The following is a 22,350-nucleotide window of genomic DNA, read 5'->3' on the forward strand; positions in this document are numbered from 1 at the left end:
GAAGAGAAAGAGGGATATGGGGGGAGAGAGAGAGAGAGAGAGAGAGAGAACAAAACATTCACATTAAGATACGGTATTTGACTCGACACTGTAATAAAAATGGAAAATGCTTGAAATGCTCAGCAGGTCAAACAGTAACTGCTCAAATGAATTAATGTTTCCAATCAAAGATCCTTTGTCAGAATAAATATTTGTACATTATAGTCAAAGTGGCAGATAATGTATGCACAGCGGGATTCCTAAAAGAAGACTATGTTTAACTTCTTGTCTCTGAGTATGTTTTTTTGATCCTGCTCTGGCCAACGTGGAGAAGGTAATTTTCACAGGCTCTGATTCAGAATTGAACCCAGCTTTGCATTTCTTGTGACCGTCTTGTTGACGGTTCAGTGCAGAGACCATAAGACCATAAGACATTAGAGCAGAATTAGGCCATTCGGCCCATTGAATTTGCTCTGCCATTCCATCGTGATTGATTTATTATTTCTCTCAACCCATTCTGCAGTCTTCTCCTTGTAACCTTTGACACCCTGTCTAATCAAGAACCTATCAACTCTGTTTTAAATATACCCAATGACTTGGCCTCCACAGCATCTGTGACAATTAATTCCACAGATTCACTCTGCTCTGCCTAAAATTATTTTTCTTCATTTCTGTTCTAAAGGGATATTCTTGTATTCTGAGGCTGTGCTCTCTTGTCCTCAATGAGACCCCCCCCCCCCCACCATTCTTCTAAACTCCAGCGTGTACATACACAGAGCCATCAAACACTCCTCATACATTAACCTGTTCATTCCCAGGATCATAGTTGGCTGCCATAGTTGGATGCATCAGCAAGGAAGATGAGGCAGAGTACAGGGCTACGGTGGGAAACTTTGCCATATGTTGTGAGCGGAATCATCTGCAGCTTAATGTGAAAAAGACTAAGGAGCTGGTGGTGGACCTGAGGAGGGCTAAGGCACTGATGACCCCTGTTTCCATCCAAGGGGTCAGTGTGGACATGGTGGAGGATTACAAATACCTGGGGATATGAATTGACAATAAACTGGACTGGTCAAAGAACACTGAGGCTGTCTACAAGAAGGGTCAGAGCCATCTCTACTTCCTGAGGAGACTGAGGTCCTTTAACATTTGCCGGACGATGCTGAGGATGTTCTACGAGTCTGTGGTGGCCAGTGCTATCATGTTTGCTGTTGTGTGCTGGGGCAGCAGGCTGAGGGTAGCAGACACCAGCAGAATCAACAAACTCATTCGTAAGGCCAGTGATGTTGTGGGGGTGGAACTGGACTCTCTGACGGTGGTGTATGAAAAGAGGATGCTGTCCAAGTTGCATGCCATCTTGGACAATGTCTCCCAGCCACTCCATAATGTACTGGTTAGGCACAGGAGTTAATTCAGCCAGAGACTCATTCCACCGAGATGTAACACTGAGCGTCATAGGAAGTCATTTCTGCCTGTGGCCATCAAACTTTACAACTCCTCCCTCGGAGTGTCAGACACCCTGAGCCAATAGGCTGGTCCTGGACTTATTTCCACTTGGTATGATTTACTTATTATTATTTAATTATTTAAGTTTAAAAAAATATTGCTATATTTCTACACTATTCTTGGTTGGTGCGACCCAATTTCCTTCGGGATCAATAAAGTATGTCTGTCTGTCTGCCATTCTTGTGAACCTTTCCTGCACTGCACAAACCAGAGTAAGTACTTCCTTCAACCACTTCTATTAGATGGTAGATGGTGGTTTCGTGCCACTGTCCTGCTTTGGCAATAATGCTCTGGATATCCTTGGGGAACAGCAGTGTGCTTCTGGAACATCAGTCTATCTGTTTGAAACCCTAATAGGTCAACTCTCTATCTTGAGTTTCCCCAAGCTTTGCGAACCCTTGGCTCTGGAGGTACCACCACTACTGCTTATATCTGATTTGAAAGGAAAAGCTCACGACATAATCCTATCAACACTTTGAAGAATATGTAACTTTTGATATTTCATAACTTAGGCCAGGGATTCCCAACCTTGCTAACACCATGGACCAATACCATTAGGCAAGGGGTCCATGGACCCCCAGTTGGGAATCCCTGACAAGTAGTTTTTGATTATTTTATACTTTACGTAAATATTGTAAGTTTTTCTGCCTCTGAATTTTCAGATGTAATGATTGTAATGTGTGCTTTAGAATCAAAGGGAGGATGATTGGATCTTACTATTTAGTTCTTAGACTGTTTAATTGTTATTTTCTTTACAGTTTAATAATTTATCATCTACTTGTATTTTATATAATTACTTATATACAAGTAACTGCTTCCTGTGCTTCCTGGTGGTCACAGTAGGTATATACAAGTTCACTGAGTTTCCTGCTGGCTATGTAAAGTATGACTCTGGAAAGCTCTGGATGCTTCTTTATTATTTAAATAATGGCTTTCTTATTGGTTGACTCATAGGTTGACCTTTCTTATCTATGGACATGAAAATAGCTGACTACAGGACAGCACCATCTTTGTTCCTTTTCTCTCTCTTTGCTGAGCAGACCTCTATCACTGTCTGCTTCTATCAACACAGAAAAAAATTATCATGGAGCAACAAATCTGTGCCTCCTTCCTGACTTCTGAAACTACTTTGGATTTAAACATCAGAATCCGAAAGCTCCCTCTAGGTTGACTCCAAAAAATCTACTTTCTCCCCTTCCAAGCAGTAGACAATCCCAAAGACCAAAGGAATGCATATATTGCTCAATGGTTAAGCTTAATTCCACACTAAGGACAGTCCAGGAGATCCTTTGCTTGAAAGAATAAAGTAACCTCTCCTCTCTATCCTTCCTCCAAAACAAAACATTGCCGATGTAGTAACTTTTTCCAAATGCACCACGTAAGCCTACCTTTCTCATCCATTCACTGACCTTAAGAATCATCTTCAGATCTGACAAAGGGTCAGATGACCGGAGACATCAATTCTCTTCCCATCCCCACAAGAGGTCGCCAGGTCTGCAGTGGGTTTCCATCACTCTCTGCTCGTACTCTTCTTTCTAATCTGGATGGTGTCCAACATTAGACTCAACCCTCTACTTATGTGTGTTATACCTGAGCACTTAGTCAGTACGTGCTAGCACAACAAAATGTGATGGCCAAGAAGGGGCACTCTGCTTCTCAGTGGGAACCAGTCGCACATATGTACCTACTCTTCAAATCATTCAATAATATGACTGATTTACATCTGTTCCATGTCCATCAAAAGTTTCTTTGCGTAAAGCAAACTTCATAACTCCACAGCTCTCTGCTATCGGGAATTCCAATAAATCACGGAGTTAACATGGAGCATAGAACAGTACAGGCCCAATGTTGTGCCGAGCTTTTAACCTACTCCAAGATCAATCTAACCTTTCTCTCCTGCATAGCCCTCCATTTTCTGATATGGATACAGCACATCTACTTGCACATGGTCTATATCCCTCCATTCTGAATGGAGATCTTCAATCATAATCATAGGATAAAAAAAATCTAGTTAAATAAATTTATGCTGTCCAACAAAGCATTACAGCACTGTATAGTCCCTTCAGCCCACAATGTTGTGCTGACTTTTTAACCTACTCCAGAATCAATCTAACTCTTCCCTCCCGCATAGCCTCTATTTTTCTATCATCCTTGTGCCTATCTACTGTACTGCCTCTACCAGCACCCTGGCAGCATATGCCATGCACCACCATACTCTGCGTAAAAAACGTACCTCTGACATTCCTCCTCCCCATACTTTCTTTCAATCACCTTAAAATCATGCCCCCTTGAATTAGCTATTTCCTCCCTGGGAAAAAGTCTCTGGCTCTCCACTTAATCGAAACATCTTATCATTTTGTACATCTCTATCCAAGTTTTTTACCATCCTCTTAGTTCCAAAGAGAAAAGTCATAGCTCACTCAACTTTTCCTCTTAAGACAAGCACTCTAATCCAGCAACATCCAGGCAAATCTCCTCTGCACTCTCTCTAAAGCTTCCACATCATTCCTATAATGAACATTGAACGTTCCTATAATCCCAGAACTGAACACGCATTTCCGAGTGTGGTCTAACCAGAGTTTTATTGAGCTGCAACATTTTCACATGGCCCTTGACTTCAATCCCCTGACTAAATACGCCTTCTTAACTACCTTATTAGCTCAAATAGTCCTTTGACATTTGAAGCTTGTCATGATGCTCACCACACATAGAACTGTTAGAAAAAAGACAATGTGACCAAACCTATTGGATTGTGGTGTAGAAATGTTACTTTTCATGTTTGTTTGTACTTTATATCACCACCTATGGACATGTAATTGCCAGTGTTTCCCAGCAATTATGGTGCAGTTGCCTCTGTATTATTCTGGAAACCTCTTGGTTTCAGTGCTGGGTATCACATTACTTGAATTTGGCCATCTTACTGGTGAACTGTTATCAATGGAATTTCTGTTATCAGTATGAGAAGACCACACTACTCTTTCTTTTCCTTTGTCTCTCGCTATCCTTCTCTACTCTTGTAATACTTAATAAAATGATCATAAGCAACAGTTTATGCTTCATTCTTAACTTCCAAAGAACCTATGGATCACAAAAGCATCAGGATCCAATTCTCACCTTGGTTGCGTTTCTGTTTGCGTAATTCACACACGCGTTGTGACTCTGGTTCAACCACTAGAAGGAAGCAAAAACAAACCATCAGAACATTCATCCCCTCTATTACCTCTGCTGTTAGTTCATACTAACCTCCAAGAGGACCACAGCCTTGATGTGTGCCTCAAAAACCCAGAGAGGTGTGTTGGCTGGAGTCAGGGCTTTATTGGTAGGGTCACCCATGACAAAAAAGTCAAAGTGTAGAGGACACTGGTCTTCCTGGTTTGGGGCTTTAGCTCAGAGCTGACAACCCTGATTAGTTAGCAAAACTGTTACGGGAACAGCAATGAAGAATCCGTCTACATCTGAGTGTGACGGCATTCCTGAGTCTCCACCCGGGACTTGCATGACTGACAGTAGCGAAAACCGAGAGGAAACTACCAACACGATGAAGAACACTGCCAGAGATGGAGGACCTTCATTGCTGCCGTAAACGCCAGTGGCGTGACAGGTAGTAAGGAAGCAGTTCGTATTAAATGGTGTCAGTACATCTGATTAAAGAAAGAGGGAAAATCACAACCTTTACAACACATACAAAATGCTGGATGAATTCAGCAGGTCAGGTTGCATCTATGGAAATTAATAAACAGTTGACGTTTGGGTCCAAGGCTCTTCAGGACTGGAAAGGAAGAGGGAAAATACCAGAATAAAAAAGTGTGGGTAGGGGAAGGAGGACTAGCTAGAAGGCGATAGGATGAGGTTTTGAGGTACCTGCAGACTAATGATAAAATAAGTCAAAGTCGGCATGGTTTCTGTTAAGGGAAATCTTGCCTGACAAATCTGTTAGAGTTCTTCGAGGAAGTAACAAGCAGGGTGGACAAAGAAGAGGCAGTGGATGTCATTTATTTGGATTTTCAGAAGGCGTTTGATAAGGTGAGGCTGAGGCTGCTTAACAAGATAAAACCCTATGGTGTTACAAGAAAGATACTGGCATGGATAGAGGAATGGCTGACAGGCAGGAGGCAGCAAGTGGGAATAAAAGGGGCGTTATCTGGTTGTCTGCCAGTGACCAGTAGTGTTTCCAGGGATCACTATTGGGACTGCTACTTTTCAAACATCAGAGGTGTGGAGGGACTTAGGAGTCCTCATGCAAGGTTAATTTACAGAATGAGTCTCTGGTAAAGAAGGCAAATGCAATACTGGCATTTATTTCAAGTGGAATAGAATATAAAAGCAAGCAAACAATGGCGAGGCTTTACAAGACTCTCAGGCCACACTTGTCAGCGGTTTTGGGCCCCATTTCTCAGAAAGGATGTGTTGTCATTGGTGAGAGCCCAGAGGAGGTTCACTAGGAAGATTCCTGGAATGAAGTGGTTGACATATGAGGGGTGTTTGGCAGCTTTGAGGCTGTACTCACTTGGAATTTAGAAGAATGCTGGGGGTGGGGGATCTCATTGAAACCTTCCAAATGTTGAAAGGACTAGATAGGATGGATGTGGAGAGGATTTTTCCCATGGTGGGGGTATCCAGAACTAGAGGGCACACCCCCAAAACTGAGGGGCGACCTTTTAGAAGGTGGAATTTTTTTAGCCAGTGAATAGTGAATCTGTGAAATGCTTTTCCTCCGACTATAGTGGAGGCCAAGTCCGTGGGTATATTTAATGCAGAAGTTGATAGTTTCCTGATCGGTCAGAGCATAAAATGATATGGTGAGAAGGCAGGAGTATGGGGGTTGAGTGGTTTCCAGGATCAACAATGATGGAATGGTGGAGAATACTCAATGGGCTGAATGGCCTAATTCTGCTCTTATGTTTTATGGCCTTATGATCATGACCTCTGGCTGTCCACCCTCTCACTTAAGAATGTTGATGACTAGATTCAAGATATCCTGGACCCTGGCACCAGGGAGACAACATACTACCTGACACAGAACCTCCTTTCTATCTCCTAACTAATGAATGCCCTATCACCACAGTGTGCCTCTTCTCCCCCCCTCCCCCCGCCCCTTCCCTTCTGAGTCACAGAGCCAGACTCACTCCCAGAGACCTGACAACTATGACTTTCCTCTGTTAGGTAATCAATAATACAATATTGATGATACTGCCAACAATATCCAAGGTGGTATTCCTGTTGTTGAGGGGGATGACCACAGGGGTACACTGCAATGGCTCTTTAATCCCTTTCCCCTGCCTGACTGTCATGCAGCTGCCTGTGCCCTGCCTCTCTATATGTCCAATCCATCACCCTTTTAGCCTGAATGATCCGGAGTTCATCCACTTGCAGCTCTAACTCCTCAACATGGATTGTTAGAAGCTGCAGCCGGATGCACTTTCTGCAGTTGTAGTCATCAGGGACTCTGGAGATCTCCCTGCCTTCCCCACATCCCACAAGAGGAGCATTCCACTATCCTGCCTGGCATCTCTACTGTTCTAACTGATCAATTGTAAAGGGGGAAGGTATGGGGGGGTAAACTCTACCTACAGCTTTTCTTTTTGCCTTCTCTGTCTGAAGCATCTCTTTGCTAAAGCCTTAATGACCTAAAGCCTCAAAATCTCCACTCTGACTCGATCCACTCCAACAATGGCCGCTGTGATGATGGCCAATCTTCCCACCCCTGCCTTGCTTTAATCTGTTCTTGCTAATCAATCCCAAATGCTGATTTTTCGCTTGCCAAAGCTGGTCAAATATAAAGAGACTGTACACTATTAAGGGCAAGACCCTTACAGGTGTTGATGAGCAGAGAGATGTTGGAGTCCATGTTTAGACAGGCACATGAAAGGATATGGATATTGTGTAGGCAGAAGGGATTAGGTTGGCCAAGTGATTACTAATTTAATTTGATTAGCACAACATTGTGGACCAAAGGGCCCGTCCCTGTGCTGTACTGTTCTATCTTCTATGTTCTATAACACAATACTATTTACTAAACTTTACTAACCCACAAGTATTTGGGATGTGGGGGGAAACCGGAAACCCATGCAGTGATGGAGAGAATGTTCAGATTTCTTACAGAAAGCAGTGGGAACTGAACCCCACTGAACCTCGATGGAGGGTGGGAAGGGGAGCCAGATGTAACAACAAGGAAAATCGATCATGTCACCCAAATAGATAGATGCTTTATTGATCCCAAAGGAAATTACAGTGTCACAGTAGTATTACAAATGCACAGATATACAAATATACAATTATTCGAAGTAAGAAAGAATAAAGAAATAAGTTAATAAAAAAGTCTAACAGGAGGGGGTGGGGGTCATCACTTCCCCAGCTATAGATTGACTCATTATAGAGTCTAATGGCTGAGGGTAAAAATGTCCTCATATAGCACTCTTTGGAGCAGCACAGTTGTCTTAGTCTATTACTAAAAGTGCTCCTCTGTTCAGCCAGGGTGGCATGCAGATGTTGAGACACATTGTCCAGAATTGCCAGGATTTTCCGCAGGATCCTTTATTCTACCACAGCCTCCAGTGAGTTTAGTTTGACTCCTATAACGAAGCCAGCCTTTCTAATCAGATTATCGAACCTCTTGGCATCACCCGTGTTGATGCCATTGCATCAGCACACCACCACCTAGAAGATTGTACTGGTGACAACTGACTGGTAGAACATGTGAAAGAGAGGCCTGCATAATCCAAAGGACGTTAGCCTCCTCAGGAAGTAAAGGCGACTCTGGCCATTCTTGAACACAGCCTCTGTGTTGGTGCTCCGCTCAAGTCTGTCAACCAGGTGCACCCCCAGACACTTGTAGGTCCTCACTAAATCCATGTCCTCACCATCAATAGTAACAGGGAGCAATGCAGACTTAGTTTTCCTAAAGTCCATCACCATCTCCTTTGTTGAGCTGCAGGTGATTCACCTTGCACCATTTGACAAAGTCCTCCACCAGGGCCCTGTATTCATCCTCCCATCCTTCCTTTATACACCCAAGTATTGCTGAATCATCGGAGAATTTCTGCAGATGACATGACTCAGTGTTGTATCTAAAGTCCAAGGTATACAGGGTAAACAGGAAGGGACCCAATACAGTCCCCTGTGGGGCCCCAGTGCTGCTTATAGCCATGTCTGACACAGCTCTGAAGCCACACAAACTGTGGTCTGCCAAGTTACATCCTCCAAAAATTCCAAACAATTCATTAGACGTGACATGCATTTCATAAACCACTTTGTCTTGGATTTATTGCCCATAGTGTTTAATTGCTTCCTTTCTAATGGACTCCAATGTTTTTCCTACTATACATGTCTAACTAATAGTCTTATCATTGCTTTGATCTCTTCTCAATTGGACCAGTGGAATCTCAAGTATTTTCAATCATCTATTACAAAGCTCCTTGAGAACTTTCATCTGTGGGTCAGCTCCTCCCTGTACTTCAGTTTAGTTGGTATTACTGGATACATTCCATCTTAGTTTCCTCATGAATATTTAGCAGCTGAGGTTTATCGTGACCTCTATTCACTCTCACAACACAAATCTTATCTGTTCATCTAATGCAGAATGTGCACAGCGTTAGAGATGCAGCTTAATAACTGGAACAACTGAACTCCTTCAACACTTTCACCTTAAATCTTCTTCTGGTGATCACTCGACTCAAGTAAGATTTCTCTTAAGGGGTTCTCTACTGGTGGGTCTTCAAACGGCTGTTGAGTCTGATCTGGGTTCCACAATTTCTGCTGCAGTATGGACGTGAGTAAGTAGCGGCTATGGTTAGTGATTGGATCTTTTAGCTGTTCATGCTTTCCTTTCGCAGCACCCATCTTCTCCGAGGGTCATCACCTTGTTGTGGCAGAAAGTCTTGTGAGTTCCTGAGATCCCAAGAGCGACGCTGTCTGAAGCTGAACTCCTGTAGGGTCACCCATGGCAAGGGGGAGTTTCCAGACTAAGAACAATTCAACCAAGACCTCAAAGGTGGAGCTGGCGGAAGATCAATGACACATCAAAACACCAGTGAGGGTAGAGGAAGGCTGCACATTGAATGTGGGGAGCCTGACCCCAATCTACCAGGGACCATGTAGAGGCTGCCCTTGCATCAGCTTCCCCATGTTAAACAAAATCATGCACAGGTGTTCTCCATTGAGTGAATCTACCTGAACATCGCCTTAAATATTCTCTCTCAACACAGTCAGTGATTAGTCAGTGATTAGTCATGTGTCCTCTCTATTCAAGGTTTATTGGCTTCCAATAAGTCATAGAGTCATAGAATGTTACAGCAGAGAAACAAGCCCTTCAGCCCATCTAGTCCATGCTATACTATTATTCTGCCTAGTCCCATCGACCTACACCCAGACCAGAGCCCTCCATACCCCTCCCATCCAAGTACTTAACCAAACTTCTCTCAAATGCTGAAATCAAACCCGCATCCACTACTTCTGCAGGCAGGTGGAAGCTCTTGGATATCGTTTGTTACTTTTGCTTTTGTTGATATGTTGTTGTTTTGTTGCTTGTTGTGTTCTGTATTGTTCTGCTCAACATTTTCAGTATGCTAAGTTGATGCCAGAATGTGCAGCGACACTTGTGGGCTGCCCCAGCACTTCCTCAGGTTGTGTTGGTTGTTAACGCAAATGACACATTTCCCTCTATGTTTCAATGTACATGTGATAAATAAATGAATCCAAATCTCATTGAGTTCATTTGATACTGTTTTTTACAATGAAATTTCAGCTCCAGAAACTGATAAATACGCTCTGTGGCCACTTTATTAGGTACCTCCTGTATGCTCATGGTCTTCTGCTTCTATAGCTCATCCACTTCTAGGTTCAACATGTGCAGTCAGAGATGCTCTTCTGCCCACCACTGTTGTAAGATGTGGCTATTTGAGTTACTGTCACCTTCCTGTCCTCTTGACCCAGTCTGGCCATTCTCCTCTGCCTTCTCAAAAATAAAGCATTTCCCCCCACAGAACTGCCACTCACTGGATGGTTTTTACTTTTTGCACAATTCTCTGTAAACTCTAAAGACTAGTGTGCATGAAAATACCAGGTCAGCAGTTTCTGTGATACTCAAACCTCCCCATCTGACACCAAGAACCATTCCATGTTCAAAGTCACTTAGATCACATTTGTTCCTCATTCTGGTGTTTGGTTTGACTAACAACTGAACCTCTTGACCATGTCTGCATGCTTTGATGCATTGAGTTGCTGCCACATGATTGATTATTAGATATTTGCATTAATGTGCAGGTTTACAGATGTATTGAATAAAGTGGCCACTGAGAGCATGTTAAATAGCAGACTAATCTCTGTACAAAGTATATTTCATACACCTTTTTTTATTACAGTGACCTATATGAAGGTGAAGTGGAAGGATGTGTAATGGTGAATGGTAGGGTAAGATGTAGGTTTGCACCCACAACACCAATGTAGGTAGTTGTGCCAAGCAAAACCAGGCTCTTTAATACTCGCTAGAGGGTTTTTTCCCTACTCTATCATACGCAACTAAGCAAGCGTGCAACAAATCCTGCCCTTCAGGGAGAGGTAATGACGATGGAAGTGTGTAGTAATAAGGCTCAAGGAGAAGTAAAAGCCATTCAGAACAGAATATAAACAACTTCCAACTCCTTCAGTAATTGCTATGTACCAGTAGATGTCACTGATGTCTCTTTTATACAGGGGTTCTTTTTTTAACAAAGCTACAAAAACTTATTCACACACAAAATACAAATAACAAGACAGTTAAGAATCTTAAATTAAAATATGATTAATACTGTCTATAAAACGCTCAATTCCCTTGGAGAGAGTTCCCAAAAGCCCTTCACTGTACGTACCCCTAGTGACTACATGCTCCCTCCCCATGGACACCAGGGCACGAATGTAACCCCAGAAGGGCCTCGGCCTGAAACATCAACTGCTTACTCTTTTCCATAGATACTGCCTGACCTGCTGAGTTCCTCCAACATTTTGTGTGTGTCGCTTTGGATTTCCAGCATCTGCAGAACTTCCTCGCGTTTGTTACATAAGAGCTCTTCTCATTCTGCAGACCTCCAGTGAGTATAGACTCAAGCTGTTTCACCTTTCCTCAGGAGTCGGTTCTTCCATTTCTATGATCAACCAGCTGAACCTTCACTGAAAGTTCCTTTAGATCAGGGGTTCTCAATCCAGGGTCCATGGAGACCTTGCCTGATGGTATTGGTCCACGACATAATGAAGGTAGGGGGTCTTTAAGAGACTCTTATGTGGCCACGTGGATGACAGAAAAATGGAGGGCTATGTAGGAGGAAAGCAATAGATATGGAGTGGGTTAAAAAGTTGGCACAACAATGTCTACTGAAGGGCCTGTACTGTGCTGTAATATTCTATGTTCATAGTCAATAAGTCAGAGTTACAGAACCTCTTGTTGTATAAGTTCTATATAATTTATGTTAATTTAAATTTATGTAATTGATACTTGCCATGTTTGTAATGTTCTGTGCTGCTGTTGCTGCACAATGCTAATTTTCATGTCATTCATACTCTGGGTATGTCTGCCCATCAATATAAACTCAAACTTGAAGTTGAATATTTAGAGCCATAACAACAACACTGGGGCAAAATGATGAGCACAGATTATTTGTGCAATAGGATTTAACTGAAGGAGTAGGGCTTACGGCTCATGGCTTCAACATTCCACTTTAAGAGAAGCTTGGACAGGTACATGAATAGGAAAGGCTTAGAGGGATATGGGACAAATGCTGGAAAATGGGACTAGCTTTGAAGGGGCTTCTTGGTCAACAGGGACTAGTTGGGCCGAAGGGTCTGTTTCCCTACTAAATGAAATAGGATAGCAACACAACAATGAAGTGTGTGGGATGGATTATGATGACCGGATGACAGAGCACATGGACAAGATTGGTGGCTCGCCCGAGGTCAAAGAGTTGTCGGTGGATTCTGGAGTAGGAACTCCATACGGGTAAGAAGAACAAGGTCCAATGACTCCTTGGGTTCGTCATTTGGTGAGACTGAAGTTCTGATGTCCAGTGCTCAGGGTCCCCTCATGAGTGAATCCAGGTTTCAAGACAGGTCCTGTCAAGGATCGAGTCGGTAGTTTGGAAGCTAAGTCCTATTGGCTGGAGTCCTGAGTCTGTGAATCTCTGCGGGTCCCCTAGGGTAGTTGAAGGCCCAATGTCTGTGAGTTCAAGTCCAAATCCGGTTCCATGGGAGGCCAAAGAATATGGACTGTCCTGGGGTTAGTGGACTGTATATGTGCATGGTGGGGAGGTGGGGGAGGAAGGGAGGGAGGAATGGGGCATATTTTACTTTTGTTGTTTTGGTGCTTGTTGTGTTCTGTGTTTTTCTGCCAAATGTTGTGGGCAAGCTATGTTGCCACTGGAATGTGTGACAACACTTGCGGGCTGCCCTCTGCACACCCTTGGGCTGATAATGCAAGCTACACGTTTCATTGCAACACACACAAAATGCTGGAGTGGCTCAGCAGGTCAGGCAGCATCAATGGAAAAGAGTAAATAGTCGACCCTTTGGGCCGAGACCCTTCATGAGTACTGAAAGCAAGGGGCGAGATGCCAGAATAAAAAGGTGGGGGGAAGGGAAGGAGGATAGCTAGGAGGTGGTAGGTGGGAAAGGTCAAGGGCTGGAGAGGAAAAGATCTGATAGGAGAGGGTAGTGGACCATGGGAGAAAGGGAAGGAGTGGGGACCCGGGGGAGGTGATAGGCAACAAGAGGCCAGAGTGGGGAGGTGGTACTAGAAGAGTGGGAATATTTTTTTACCAGAAGGAGAAATCGATATTCATGCCATCAGGTTCGAGGCTACCCAGATGGAATATAAAGTGTTGCTCCTCCGCCCCAAAGGTGGCCTCATCGTGGCACAAGAGTAGGCCATGAAGCAACATATCAGAAATGGAATGGGAATTGGAATTAAAACGCTTGGCCACTGGGAAATCCCTTGGAGGTCATCAATGAAGTGGTCCTCCAATTTATGATGGGTCTCACCAATGCAGAGGAGGCCTCACCGAAGACAATAGATGGCCCTAGCAGATTCTCAGGTGAAGTGTTGCCTCACCTGGAAGGACTGTCTGAAGCCCGGAAAGAAGGTGAGGGAGGAGGTGAATGGGCAGAAGCAGCACTTTATCTGCTTGCAGGGATAAGTGGGGCAGGGAAATTAGTGGGGAGGGACAAATGGACAAGAGAATCATGGAGAGAGCGATCCCTGCGATGTGGAGAGAGGGGGAAGGTACAGATGTGTTTGGTGGTAGGATCCCTCAGAGATGGTGGAAGTTGCATTTCAATGTATGTTTCAATGTACCGTACATGCGATAAATAAACTTGAATCTTGACTCCATGACTCCGGAGAGGGAGAGAAATATTACTTTGCTGCCCTGTTGGAGTTCAGCTATTGAGTACCGACCTCAGAGGGAGAAAAGCCAGTGGGTGAACCTAGGGACCAGAGAGCCAACAGGTGGAGAACAGCAGAATGGTTTTAAAGGTTTAGATACCAGGGAATGATGAGCCACAAGCGGTTGGTTCTCTGCCATCGAGAAAAGGGTAATGCACAAACATTTGTTTACCTAGGCTGTGTCCTGGTGCCGAGACTGTGACGCTTACCTGCCAGAAAACAGTCGTTGCCAGGGTCTGCTGGGGAAGCAGAAGGCCAACCACCTATGGAGAGCAGAGGTAATAATCAGATTCTGCAGCCAGGGGTTAAAACAATCTGGTCACTACCCTCTGAACACCTGGAGACATCTGAGACAGGAGGTGGACTTCATGGACAAATACCAGTCTTTTGTCATTAGTTCATTCCTCCTCACTATTTTTATTCCATCATGTCTCAGAGTTCAAAGCCTCCATGGCAACACCACTCCCCACGTTCTCCTCAGTCGGCCAGCTCTCAAAACTTTCACCTCTGGCCTCCTGTCATTAAGAACTCATCCAGTTCAGTAACTGACATGAGGAAAGGAAACCTGACTCTTTATCCAGTGGAGACCACAAGACAAGACCTAAGGCAATATACACAAAGTGCTGGAGCAACTCAGCAAGTCATAACTAATGAAAGGTCTTAGCCTGAAATATTGACAGTCTATTCCTCTCCATAGATGCTGGCTGAGTTGCTGAGTTCTTCCAGCATTTGTGTGTGTTTTAATATTGACCTTTCTGTCACCAATTCCTCAAAGTCAGGATGTGCTGACACTGGAGAGGGTTCAAAGGAGGTTCACGAAAAAGATTCCACGATTTAATGAATTATCATATGAAGAGCGTTTGATGGCACTGGGCCTGTATTTGCTGGAATTCTGGGGAACGAGGGGTGACCTATTTGAAACCTACCGAATGTTGAAAGGCCTTGATAGAGTGCACATGGAGAGGATGTTTCCTGTGGTGGGATAGTCTAGGAACAGAGGACACAGCCTCAAGATAGAGAAGTGTTCTCTTAAAACGGAGATGAGGAGGAATTTCTTTAGCTAGACAGTGGGTGAATCTGTGGAATTCATTGCCACAGGCAGCTGTGGAAGCCAGGTTTTTATGTATATTTAAGGTTGACAGATTCTTGTTTAGTAAGACTAAGAAGGTATACAGGGAGAAGGCAAGATATTAGGGCTGAGAGGAAATTTGGATCAGCCATGATAAAATGGCCTAATTTGGCGTGTATTATAGCTGACCATGGATGCTGTTAATTTAATTGGAATACATTTCCATAGATACTTACAATTGGGGTCCCAAAAGGAATATAACCTGTAAGAAAGAGAGACATTGAAATGATTTTCATCATCGTGACCACATTCTACATCCCCTGCATACCCTCTTCACACACTTACAATTCTTCTCTGACCCTTTAAATTAAACCGGGGTGTGGAGTTACAATTTAAAAAAAAATTATATTATTGTAGCTGCTTCAGCCCACTTCCTCTGACAGCTCATTCTACCTCACTACCCTCTGTGTGAAAAAGTTTCCCCTCAGGTCCTCTTTAATTATTCGTCTCTCAACCTAAACCTATGTCTCTTAGTTTTGGTATCCCCTAACCTGTGGAAAAACCCGATGGTACCAAGCCCGGCTGTGAAAGAAGAAGGGTTGGACATGGGGTTAGCAACCCTATCCCATAAAAACCCAGAGCTACAGAAAATCCGCAGACCTCATCCCTGGGAGAAGGAATATCTTCACTTAGAAGACGTATGAATTTGCTTCTCCATCAAAGCCAGAAGGCCAATCATCCTTCTATCATCCAGGGCCACTACCACTGGAACATGAACCAACATCACCATGCAAGCACTAATGTGGGCAAAGTGGAAGCGAGGCCCATCAAAGAACACTGGCAATGTGACTTTGGTGCTGACACCAATAAAATGGGCTACACCTGGGGACAGCGTGAAAGACTGGCCCAGGACACAGGATTCTGGCAAGCTGCTGTTGACTAGGGGTGATGGGCTTAACTAACTAACTTGGGGAAGACTGTGCTAATGCTCACCTTATCTTTGTCTCTCATCATTTTAATAATTCTCTGAGTTTACCCCTCATTCTATTACATTCCAAGGAATAAATTCCTAGCCTGGCCAGCCTCTCTATATATCTCAGACCCTCTAATCCAGGCAACATCCTTGTAAATCCTGATGAAACATCTCATCCTAGAATTTCAACTGTTTATTCCCCTCATAGATGCTTCCTGACCTTCTGAGTTCCTTCATTGTTTAGTGTGTGTTGATCCAGACTCCCTGCATCTGCAGTATCCCTTGTATATCCTTGCAAACCTCTCCTGCACTCTTTCCAGTTTAACTACGTCTTTCTTATAAAGGGTATACACATAATACATGACAAGCTACACACAGTACTTCAAGTGTGGCCTCACCAACAACTTATACAGCTGCAATGTAATGTCCCTACTCCTGTACTCAGTGATGTACAGACTGATAAAGGCCAGTGTAGTAAATGCTTTTTTTCACCACCCTATCTACCTGTGAGGTTTAGCGAAGAAGAAGAAGAAGTACTTTATTGATCCTGAGTGGGAAATTCTTTCATTACAGCAGCAACATTTAAAAACACACTTAGCGGTGTGCAGACTTAACTAATAATAAACACAATATACATAATAATAATTTATCGATGTGCAATAATGTGCAAATTAATGTCTGAAATAATAAAACAGAGACTATTGTATGTTGATGTGTGTTCTCCTGTCGCACGGAGATGAACTGTCGTATGTGCTTACTGCATTTGGTAGGAAAGATTTTCTGTAACAGCACCCAACAGGAGGGCAGAGTACAGCTGTCTTTGCAATGAATTAGCATTTACACTGAAATTTTCTAAGAATGGTTCACCATCTATCTCCACTTCCCAGTATTATGTTCAAGAACAGCTATTTCCCTTCAGCCATTTGGCTCAATCCTAATCACTGCAGCTTAGCAACACTGTGACCACTTTGAACTGCAGTGGACTTTGTTTTATTTCTGTTCTAATTGTGTACTTTCTTGTAACAGTATTATTCATGTTTAATTGATGTTTCTCTTGAGAATGCGGCCTATCTGATGCTACGTGCCGGTGATGCTGCTGCAAGTAAGTTTTTCATTGCACCTGGTAGAGGTTTACAAGTTGTTAAGAGGCACAGATTGAGTGGACAGCCAGCGGCTTTTCCCAGGGTGGAAATGGCTAATACAAGGGGGCATCATTTTAAGGTGATTGGAGGAAAGTATGGGCGGGGGAGAGACGTCAGAGATAAGTTTTTTTACACAGAGTGGTGAGTGTGTGGAATGCCCTGCTGAGGTGGTCGAGGCAGAATACATTTGGGACATTTAAAAGACTCTTAGATAGGTAAATGGATGATAGATAAATGGAAGGCTATGTGTGGAACAAAGAGTTAGATTGATCTTAAAGTAGCTTAACAGGTCGACACAAGATCATGTCCCAAAGCACTGTGCTGTTATGTGCATATATGTACTTGTGCATATGACAATAAACTTGACTTTGAATTACTTCAGAAGTTACATAATGATCAGTGAAGTGCCCAATAATGACCCATGCCTTGTGCACTAATGCCAACTTTTTAAGATGAAGTCGAGGCCCGATAGTTGAGGCACCTGAGTCGATGTGTCAGTAAGGAAAAGAACTGATTGTGGACATTAGAAAGAGTAAGACGAGGGAACACACACTAGTCCTCATAGAGGGATCAGAAGTGGAAAGAGCAAGCGATTTCAAATTCCTGGGTGTCAATATCTCCAAAGATCTAACCTGGACTCAACATATTGATGCAGCTACAAAGGCTATATTTCATTCCGAGTTTGAAGAGATTTGGTTCGCTTCCAAAAATACTCGGAAATTTCTACAGATATACCGTGGAGAGCACTCTAACTGGTATGGGGGAGGCGGGTGGAGGTGAACTAATGCACAGGAACAAAGCAAGCTGTGCAGAGTTGTAAACTTAGTCATCTCTATCACGAGCACTGGCCTCCGTAGTGTGCAGCACAGCTTCAAGGAGCGAATGCCTAAAAAGGTGGCGGCCATCATTAAGAACCCCCATAAGCCAATGTTCTCATTGCTACCCTCAGGAGTAAAATATACACACTTACTGTAATTAAGTTTTTTCTCTATTCTTATGTATTGCATAGAACTGCTGCTGCAAAGACAACAAATTTCACAACATTTGCTAGTGATATTAAACCTGACTGAGTCCAGAAGTTGGAGGATCTCAGTCTGCGAGTCCATGAGTCCACTGGAGGTTGGAGGTCGGGAGGTGGCCTGTCTGTGTTTGTGGGAGGGTGGGTGAGAGTGAGGGAGGAAAGGGGATTGTTTTGCCGTGTTGTCTTTATTGCTTATGTTGTTCTGAGCACTGTGGGTATGCTACGTTGGTGTCGGAGTGTGTGGCGACACTTGAGGGCTGCCCCAGCACACCCTTAGGTTGTGCTGGTTGTTGACACAAATGATGTATTTCACTGTACAAGTGCTAAATGAATCTGAATCTAGAGAACAGTAGCTGACATTATCTGGGCAGGACAGCCTCCAACAGCAACGTGGCATCAGAGTCCAATCTCCTGGCACCCCTGTCCCCGAATGACATGTTAAACCTACATACATATACACACACGCGCGCACACACACACACACACACACACACACACACACACACACACTCACACACACACACACACTCACACACACACTCACACACACACACACACACACACACACACTCACACACACACTCACACACACACACACACACACACACACACACACACACACACACACACACACACACACACACACACACACACACACACACACACACCCTCCCCTCCCCACAGCACCTCTGTTAAATATGTAACAAATACAAAGAATTCCAACAACAATTAATTAGTGACTTACTCTTGTTTTTGGGATAATTATTGCTTCACTCTGAAATGGAGTAAAGCATGGAAATTTACAAGACTGTTTGCATCTCCTCAGCAAACAGAGTGGCCCAGCCCTACATGCAGCAAGCCCTGGGCACAAGTCAGGCATGGGCTGATACTTGGTAGGTAACACTACAACACCAAAGTGCTGGACAATTTCCATCTCTGACAAGAGAGTCTAACCATCTGGTATGGCTCGAGCTATTGGGGAGGAGGGGTAGTGTTGGCATCACCTCCGTCTGACCCAGCTATATGAAGGACCTTGTTCTGAAACGTCAACTGTCCATATCCCTCCAGAGATCTTGCTGACTCAGTGAGAACCTCCAGCACCTTTTGTATTACTACTAGAGCAGATTAGAGTTTGTTTATCCAGCAATGAGTGACTCCTCCCATTCTGCTACCCCACAGCCCTTCCACTGCCATGGTAGTGTGGTGGTTAGCACAACACTTCCGGCTACCATTGACCCAGGTTCAATTCCTGCCGCTGCCTATAAGGAGTTTGTACGTTCTCCCTGTGACCGTGTGGGTTTCCTGTATGTGTTCCAGTTTCCTCCCACCTTCCAAAGACATACTGGTTGACAGGTTAATTGGTCATTATAAATTGTTCCATGAATGGACGAGGGTTATATCAGGGCGGCCGGCTCAGAGGGCTGGAAGGGCCTATTCAGCGCTGTATCTCAATAAATAAATGAAAAATAAAAGGCATGAGTCAGGAGTGTGATGGAATACTCTCCCCTTCCTGGATGAGCACAGCTCCAATTGAGTAGGCAAAGACCACTTTCAGTAGGCACCCTATCCACCACTCTGAGCATTCACACAGAAGGCATCACGGTAGCGTAGCGGTTAGTGTAACACTTCACAGTGCCAGCAATCAGGGGTTCTGTTCCTGCCACTCATTGTGAGAAACCTGTACTTTTGCACTGTGAGCATGTGGGTTTCTCCAGGTGCTCTGGTTTCCTCCCACATTCCAAAGACCTACGGGTTAGGGTTAGTGAGTTGTGGGCATACTATGTTGGTACCAGAAGTGTTGCAACACTTGCTGGCTGCCCCCAACACATCTATGAATGGCATTGGTCATTATCTGACCCAGCTATATGAAGGACCCATTATATGACACATTTCACTGCGTGTACATGTGACAAATAAAGCTACTGTCTAACCTCTCTGACCGCACTATGTCATCAGCTTCGCCAGAAGACTGCAGCAGTACAACAAGGTGGCTGGTTGCCAATTCTCAACAGCATTGGTTGATGGCCAATAAATACTGCCTTTGAATATGAAATCTAGATCCCAAAGAAGTCAATAAAGCTCTCCTCTCCTAAACCGTCAGGTCAATCTAAATACCTGCACAGCTTCAATAAGTACAACCAAACATGCGCTTCAGTAAAGAAACGCGGGGATAAGTCAAAGTCAAGGTGAATTTCAGGCATCACGGTTAGCACACTGTTATTACAGCTCAGTGTTCCAGAGTCTGAGGTTCAACTCCGATGAGGAGTTTGTACGTACTCCTCATGACTGTGTAGTATTCCTCCAGGAGCTCTGGTTCCCTTCCACAGCCCAGGATGAAATTGTTAGTAGGTTAATTGGTGATTGCAAATTGTCCTGTGATTAGGCTGGGGTTAAACCGGTGGGTTGCTGGGTGGTGTGGCTCATTGGGCCTGTTACATACTGTATCGCTGAATAAAATAAACTTATTTTCAAAGTACGTACTGTGTATACTACCCTGCGATTCATTTTGTTGCAGATATTTACAGGAAAATAAAGAAATGCAAGCAAATCTATGAAAAAGCTACAAACAAGTGTTTAAAGGAAGACAAATTGTGCAAGTAGATAAAAAAATAACATTGAGAATGTGAGTTGGAAAAATAGAGTCCTTGAAAGTGAGTTGTGGGCTCAGCTCAGAGTAGCGGTCAGTGAAGACATCCACGTCATTTCAGGAGCTTGATGGTTGTAGGGTAATAACTGTTCCTGAACCTGATAGTGTGGGACTCCAGGCTCCTGTACTTCCTGCTTGATGGTTGTAGAGTAATAACTGTTCCTGAACCTGATAGTGTGGGACTCCAGGCTCCTGTACTTCCTACCTGATGGTTGTAGGGTAGTAACTGTTCTGAACCTGGTGGTGTAGGACCTCAGGTTTCTGTACTTCCTGTCTGATGGTAGTTGTGAGAAGAAAACATGGCTTGGATGGTGGTGGTCCTTGATGGTAGAGGCTACTTTTTTGTGGCAGCGCTCGTTCGTTGATGTGGCTCAATGGTGGGGAGGGCATTGCTTGTGATGGACCGATCTGTATCCGTTACTCTCTATAATCTTTTCCATTCCTGGGCATTGATGTTCCCATACCAGGCCGTGATGCAAGCTGTACATCTGTGGAAGTTAGTCAAAGTTCTGTCAGAGTTTCCCAATGAAGTAGGCGAAATTATTCTGGGACCATGACCATCTACGAAGGGGGATCGTTCAAAGAGGATTTTCAGTTTTGAGACAGATTGTGGAGAAATTGTAATTTGAAGAGAGATCAGCAAAAATTGTTCTTAGGTTGAACTTCCAATCCCTAGCACACTAGTTGAAAAGATTACTGTTTATGCGATCCTGCTTTGTGCCAGGAGGTGGCTAAACCTGAAGAAAACAGCCTATTTTTACATATTTCAGAGAAAAGCTTTTCACCAGAGATTCACAACTTCAGTGACGAGCCATCATTGAAAAAAATAAAAGCATGAGTGGAACCTGTTAATGTAAAATTATAAAAACATACCTGACATTCTGAAAGGCATCAAAATCTTCTCATTGGTATCCGGATGTAAAACAGCCTTATGTAAACAAATCAAAAGAAAAGATTAAATATCACTGCAGCAGGTGTCTCAATATAGCACTGGCAGGGTCTGGGCATGAAGGTAAAGAGGTTCAAAAACTGGACTTGCAATCCATGACTAATGATCGAAGAGGACATGTTCAAAATCACTACAGCAGTCGTAGCTGTAAATTCAGCTAAATACTTTATACTGGAATATAGCCATCTTCAGTCATGAGAATCATGAATTTCTCCTACCTTTATAACAAAAGACACATTGGTATTGGAGAGGGTACAGAGAAGGTTCATGAGAGTGATCCTGGGAATGGAAGGGTTAACGTATGAGGAGCGCTTGATGGCTCTGGCTGGGCCTGTACTCATTGAAATCTCTCATCAACTCATTGAACCCTCTTGAATATTGAAAGGCCTAGATAAAGTGGACATAGTGAAGCTGTTTCCTGTAGTAAATGAGTCTAGGATCATACAACACAGCCTCAGAATAGAAAGATATCCATTTAGAACTGAGATGAGGAGGAACTTATTTAGCCAGATGGTGGTGAATCTGTGGAATTCATTGCCACAGACAGATGTGGAGGCCAAGTCATTGGGTATACAGTAATTAAAGCTGTGAATGATAGGTTCTTGATTAGCAAAGATGTCAAAGGTTATGGGAAGAAGGCAGGAGAATGCGGTTGAGA

The 22,350-nt window shown here is 43.7% G+C and overlaps 1 protein-coding gene across 4 annotated transcripts in view; it reads right to left on the bottom strand.

The window, feature by feature from the left end:
* Window positions 1-22,350, bottom strand: part of LOC140726113 (sideroflexin-5-like) — a 263,726-nt gene that overhangs the window by 174,365 nt on the left and 67,011 nt on the right. For all 4 annotated transcript variants that reach the window (XR_012098576.1, XR_012098577.1, XM_073042065.1 and 1 more), the window contains exons 5-8: window positions 21,617-21,671; window positions 15,197-15,222; window positions 14,101-14,154; window positions 4,600-4,656 (exon numbers count right to left, since the gene is read on the bottom strand). Coding sequence is in view for 2 of the 4 variants with exons in the window: in XM_073042065.1 (XP_072898166.1) it covers window positions 4,600-4,656; window positions 14,101-14,154; window positions 15,197-15,222; window positions 21,617-21,671 (192 nt within the window). In the remaining 2 variants the exon portion in view is untranslated. The remainder of the gene's footprint in view (window positions 1-4,599; window positions 4,657-14,100; window positions 14,155-15,196; window positions 15,223-21,616; window positions 21,672-22,350) is intronic.

Source organism: Hemitrygon akajei, chromosome 4, assembly GCF_048418815.1.
Source record: "Hemitrygon akajei chromosome 4, sHemAka1.3, whole genome shotgun sequence".
Lineage (NCBI taxonomy): Eukaryota > Metazoa > Chordata > Chondrichthyes > Myliobatiformes > Dasyatidae > Hemitrygon > Hemitrygon akajei.